The sequence below is a fragment of the Calidris pugnax genome, unplaced genomic scaffold (genome assembly GCF_001431845.1).
Source record: "Calidris pugnax isolate Ruff unplaced genomic scaffold, ASM143184v1 scaffold498, whole genome shotgun sequence".
Lineage (NCBI taxonomy): Eukaryota > Metazoa > Chordata > Aves > Charadriiformes > Scolopacidae > Calidris > Calidris pugnax.
The window spans coordinates 315,652-322,312 of NW_015091244.1; the positions used below are offsets into that span (position 1 = coordinate 315,652).

Genomic DNA, 6,661 nt, shown 5'->3' on the forward strand with positions numbered 1-6,661 from the left:
TGGGGCACAGCAGGGTTCAAGGTGTAGGGTAGGGGGTGTAGGGCATGGTGGGGTTCAAGGCATGGGGCACGGTGGGGTTCCAGGTGTGGGGCACGGTGGGGTTCAAGGCATGGGGCAGGGGGCACGGTGTGGTGCAAAGCACAAGCACAGTGCACAGTCTCATGGTGCGTGGCCGTGGTGCACGGCACGGGGCACGGCGGGGATGCACGGGGCACGGGGCCACGTGGTGCCTGGCACAGGGGTGCGGGGGGCACGGTGTGGGGCACATGGCACAATGCAGGGGCCCCGTGCACGGCACAGAGCACGGTGCACTGTGCAAGGCATGGTGCACGGTGCAGGGGTCACGGTGCATGGTGTGGGGCACGTTGCACGGCGCAGGGCACGTTGCACGATGCAGGGGTCACAGTGCATGGCATGGGGCACAGAACATGGTGCATGGCACAGGGCACGTTGCACGATGCAGGGATCACGGTGCATGGCACAGGGCACGTTGCATGATGCAAGGTGCACAGTGCATGGCACAGAACGTGGTGCAAGGCACAGGGCACGTTGCACGATGGAAGGTGCACAGTGCATGGCACAGAACATGGTGCACGGCACAGGGCACGTTGCACGATGCAGGGGACGCAGTGCATGGCACAGGGCACGGTGCACTGTGCAAGGCATGGTGCACGATGCAGGGGTCACGGTGCATGGCGTGGGGCACGTTGCACGGCGCAGGGCACGTTGCACGATGCAGGGGTCACAGTGCATGGCGCAGGGCACGTTGCACGATGCAGGGGTCACAGTGCATGGCATGGGGCACAGAACATGGTGCATGGCACAGGGCACATTGCACGATGCAGGGGCCACAGTGCGTGGCACAGGGCACATTGCACGGCGCAGGGCACGTTGCATGATGCAAGGTGCACAGTGCATGGCACAGAACATGGTGCATGGCACAGGGCACATTGCACGATGCAGGGGTCACAGTGCATGGCATGGGGCATGGTGCACAGCGCAGGGCACATTGCACGATGCAGGGGTCACGGTGCATGGCACAGGGCATGTTGCACGATGCAAGGGGCATGGTGCACGGCGCATGGCACGTTCTACGATGCAAAGTGCACAGTGCATGGCACAGAACATGGTGCATGGCGCAGGGCACGTTGCACGATGCAGGCGTCACGGTGCATGGCGTGGGGCATGTTGCACGGTGCAGGGCACATTGCACGATGCAAGGGGCACGGTGCATGGCACAGAACGTGGTGCAAGGCACAGGGCACGTTGCACGATGCAGGCGTCACGGTGCATGGCGTGGGGCACGTTGCACGGCGCAGGGCACATTGCACGATGCAGGGGTCACAGTGCACGGTGCAGGGGACGTTGCACAATGCAGGGGCCCCGTGCATGGCACGGAACATGGTGCATGGCACAGGGCACGTTGCACGATGCAGGGGTCACAGTGCATGGCATGGGGCACGTTGCACGATGCAGGGGCCCCGTGCACGGCACAGAGCATGGTGCACCGTGCAAGGCATGGTGCACAATGCAGGGGTCACAGTGCATGGTGTGGGGCACGTTGCACGGCGCGGGGCACCTTGCACGATGCAGGGGTCACAGTGCACAGTGCAGGGCACATTGCACGATGCAGGGGTCACAGTGCATGGCGTGGGGCACGTTGCACGATGCAAGGTGCATGGTGCATGGCACAGGGCATGTTGCACGGTGCAGGGGTCACAGTGCACAGTGCAGGGCACATTGCACGATGCAGGGGTCACAGTGCATGGTGTGGGGCACGTTGCACGGCGCGGGGCACCTTGCACGATGCAGGGGTCACAGTGCACAGTGCAGGGCACATTGCACGATGCAGGGGTCACAGTGCATGGCGTGGGGCACGTTGCACGATGCAAGGTGCATGGTGCATGGCACAGGGCATGTTGCACGGTGCAGGGGTCACAGTGCACAGTGCAGGGCATGTTGCACGTCGCACGATGCAGGGTGCAAGGCGCAGGGCACGGCCACGCCACCCGGCACAGCACATGGTGCAGGTTGCACGACCGCCTGGCACACTTCCTCGTGCACAGCACGTGGCCTGGGGAGGTGGGTGTGTGTGTGTGGGGGGGAAATCCGTGCAACATCACCTGCACGCTCAGGGCTGGCACCAGCCCCTGGTGCCACCCCCCCCCCATGGCAGCAGGTGGCACAGGGCATGTTGCACGGTGCAGGGGTCACAGTGCACGGTGCAGGGCACGTTGCACGATGCAGGGGTCACAGTGCATGGCGCAGGGCACGGCCACGCCACCCGGCACAGCACGTGGTGCAGGTTGCACGACCGCCTGGCACACTTCCTTGTGCACAGCACGTGGCCCGGGGAGGGGTGTGTGTGGGGGGGGGAAATCCGTGCAACGTCACCCACACACAGCGGGTGACACGGGGCACAATCACTCACCGGGGTCCCTCCGGCCGCCCGCCCCGTGCAGGTTGGTGCTGTCGGAGATGGAGCTCCCCGTCCGGGTCCTGCTGCGGCACGAGGCCTGGGGACACCACAGGGGGCAGGGACCACGGTCACCGTCACCCATCTGCCCACCCCGTCCCCCGAGGAACACCCACACCAGTCCTGGTGACACCACAGGGGTCAGGGGCCACTGTCCCCGTCACCCATCTGCCCCCCCCGTCACCCGAGGGACACCCACACCAGGCCTGGTGACACCAGAGGGGTCTGGGAACACCACAGGGGTCAGGGGCCACTGTCCCCGTCACCCATCTGCCCCCCCCGTCACCCGAGGGACACCCACACCAGGCCTGGTGACACCAGAGGGGTCTGGGAACACCACAGGGGTCAGGGGCCACTGTCCCCGTCACCCATCTGCCCCCCCCGTCACCCGAGGGACACCCACACCAGGCCTGGTGACACCAGAGGGGTCTGGGAACACCACAGGGGTCAGGGGCCACTGTCCCCGTCACCCATCTGCCCCCCCCGTCACCCGAGGGACACCCACACCAGGCCTGGTGACACCAGAGGGGTCTGGGAACACCACAGGGGTCAGGGGCCACTGTCCCCGTCACCCATCTGCCCCCCCCGTCACCCGAGGGACACCCACACCAGTCCTGGTGACACCAGAGGGGTTTGGTGACACCACAGGGGTCAGGGGCCACTGTCCCCGTCACCCATCTGCCCACCCCATCACCCGAGGGACACACACTCCAGGTCTGGTGACACCAGAGGGGTCAGGGACCACCATCCCTGTCACCCGAAGGACACCCACACCAGTCCTGGTGACACCAGAGGGGTCAGGGACCACCCTCCCCCTCACTCATCTGCCCCCCCCGTCACTCGAGGGACACCCACACCAGGCCTGGTGACACCACAGGGGTCAGGGACCACCATCCCCATCACTCATCTGCCCACCCCGTCACTCGAGGGACACCCACACCAGGCCTGGTGACACCACAGGGGTCAAGGACCCCCATCCCCGTCACCCATCTGCCCACCCCGTCACTCGAGGGACACCCACACCAGGCCTGGTGACACCACAGGGGTCAAGGACCCCCATCCCCGTCACCCATCTGCCCACCCCGTCACTCGAGGGACACCCACACCAGGCCTGGTGACACCACAGGGGTCAAGGACCCCCATCCCCGTCACCCATCTGCCCACCCCGTCACCCGAGGGACACCCACACCAGTCCTGGTGACACCAGAGGGGTCAGGAACCACCATCCCTGTCACCCATCTACCCACACCGTCACTCAAGGGACACCCACACCAGTCCTGGTGACACCACAGGGGTCAGGGACCACCATCCCCTCACCTGAGGGACACCCGCACCAGTCCTGGTGACACCACAGGGGTCAAGGATCACCATCCCCGTCACCCAAGGGACACCCACACCAGTCCTGGTGACACCAGAGGCATCAGGGACCACCCTCCTCGTCACCCAAGGGACACTCACTCCAGGTCTGGTGACACCAGAGGGGTCAGGAACCACCATCCCTGTCACCCATCTACCCACACCGTCACTCAAGGGACACCCACACCAGTCCTGGTGACACCACAGGGATCAGGGACACCTACTCCAGGTCTGGTGACACCATAGGGGTCAGGGACCACCATCCCCGTCACCCAAGGGACCCTCACTCTAGGTCTGGTGACACCACAGGGATCAGGGACCACCCTCCCCGTCACCCATCTGCCCACCCCGGCACCCAGGGGACACCAACACCAGTCCTGGTGACACCAGAGGGGACACCATCCCCATCACCCATCTGCCCACCCTGTCACCCGAGGGACACCCACACCAGTCCTGGTGACACCACAGGGGTCAGGGACCACTGTCACCATCACCCAAGGGACACTCACACTGGGTCTGGTGACACCAGAGGGGTCAGGGACCACCGTCCCTGTCACCCATCTGCCCATCCCATCACCCGAGGGACACCCACACCAGTCCTGGTGACACCAGAGGGGTCAGGGACCACCATCCCCATCACCCTTCCCATCCACCCCTTCACCCGAGGGACACTGGCACCACCCCCTGGGTGCCCACTGGTGTCCCCGTGTCCTCACCTCCTCGTCCCTGCCCACCATGTCACCATCACCCAAGGGACACTCACACTGGGTCTGGTGACACCAGAGGGGTCAGGGACCACCGTCCCTGTCACCCATCTGCCCATCCCATCACCCGAGGGACACCCACACCAGTCCTGGTGACACCAGAGGGGTCAGGGACCACCATCCCCATCACCCTTCCCATCCACCCCTTCACCCGAGGGACACTGGCACCACCCCCTGGGTGCCCACTGGTGTCCCCGTGTCCTCACCTCCTCGTCCCTGCCCACCAGGACCAAGTGACCATCCACCAAGGAGAAGTTGGAGACGTCCCACACCAGGGCGTCGGGTGCCGGAGTCCCATGGGTGCTCACTGGGGGTGTGGGGCAAGGTGTGAGGGGGACACCGGGTGCTCACCGTGTCCCTGTCACTCATGGGCAGCGTGGCAGTGCCAGGGGACGTGTGGCTGTGGCCATGCCACCACGGGTGTGGTGATACTGAGGGACACGTGGCCATGGAGGTGCCACCATGGGTAGGGAGATGCCAGGGGACGTATGGCCATGGCCACACCACCATGGGGACATGTGGCCATGGAGGTGCCACCATGGGTAGGGAGATGCCAGGGGACGTATGGCCATGGCCACACCACCATGGGGACATGTGGCCATGGAGGTGCCACCATGGGTAGGGAGATGCCAGGGGACGTATGGCCATGGCCACACCACCATGGGGACATGTGGCCATGGAGGTGCCACCATGGGTAGGGAGATGCCAGGGGACGTATGGCCATGGCCACACCACCATGGGGACATGTGGCCATGGAGGTGCCACCATGGGTAGGGAGATGCCAGGGGACGTATGGCCATGGCCACACCACCATGGGGACATGTGGCCATGGAGGTGCCACCATGGGTAGGGAGATGCCAGGGGACGTATGGCCATGGCCACACCACCATGGGGACATGTGGCCATGGAGGTGCCACCATGGGTAGGGAGATGCCAGGGGACGTATGGCCATGGCCACACCACCATGGGGACATGTGGCCATGGAGGTGCCACCATGGGTAGGGAGATGCCAGGGGACGTATGGCCATGGCCACACCACCATGGGGACATGTGGCCATGGAGGTGCCACCATGGGTAGGGAGATGCCAGGGGACGTATGGCCATGGCCACACCACCATGGGGACATGTGGCCATGGAGGTGCCACCATGAAGGGGGCGATGCCAGGGGACACATGGCCATGCCACCATGGGTAGGGTGACGCTGAGGGACACGTGGCTATGGAGGTGCCACCATGGATGTGGCAATGCCATTGTCACACTTGGCTATGGCCATGGCGTGGTGGTAACAAGGCCGGGTGGCACCCGGTGGCCCTGCCCACACCGTGGGTGGCCCTGCCCACACTGTGGGTGGCCCTGCCAGAGCCCAGCCGGTTCTGCCAGCTCTGGGTGGCACGGCTCCAGGTGCCCTCAGGGGGGGCAGGGCCACTGGGGCCAGGTGGGACCCAGCCATCCTGCACCCATGGGTGCCCCCCACCCAACCCTGGAGGGCACCTGTGGGTGGGAGCTCCCCAACACCAGCAAAGCCTGGCCAGATCCTGCACCCCAATGTGTCACCCACCGTCACCCACCCATCACCCACCACCTCCCAGACCCCAGTGGTCACCACGACCCATTACTACCCATCACCCCCAACCCATCACCCATCACCACCCACCCATCACCCCAACCCACCGCCCATCACCCACCCCATCCCAGATCATCACCCGTTTCCATTGTCCACCACTTATCAGCCCCCAACCTATCACCCACCACCTCTAATCCACCACCCATCATCATCTTCACCCACCACCCATCACCCCCAGCCCATCGCCCATCATCATCTTCACCCACCACCTACCCATCATCCCCCAACCCATTGCCCATCACCACCACCCACCCAACCCATCACCCATCGTCATCTTCACCCACCACCCCTCAATCCATCACCCATTGCCATCACCCACCGACCACCCAACCCACCACCATCAACCACCTACCACCCATCATCATCTTCACCCACCACCCATCACCCCTCAATCCATCACCCATCACCATCACCCACCAACCACCCAACCCACCACCACCA

General features: G+C 64.8%; 1 protein-coding gene across 1 annotated transcript in view; it reads right to left on the reverse strand.

The window, feature by feature from the left end:
• RASAL3 (RAS protein activator like 3) overlaps positions 1-6,661 on the reverse strand; it is a 31,174-nt gene that overhangs the window by 23,227 nt on the left and 1,286 nt on the right. Inside the window, exons 2-4 of the mRNA XM_014960098.1 lie at positions 4,803-4,903; positions 2,432-2,516; positions 2,017-2,074 (exon numbers count right to left, since the gene is read on the reverse strand). Coding sequence (XP_014815584.1) covers positions 2,017-2,074; positions 2,432-2,516; positions 4,803-4,903 — 244 coding nt within the window. The remainder of the gene's footprint in view (positions 1-2,016; positions 2,075-2,431; positions 2,517-4,802; positions 4,904-6,661) is intronic.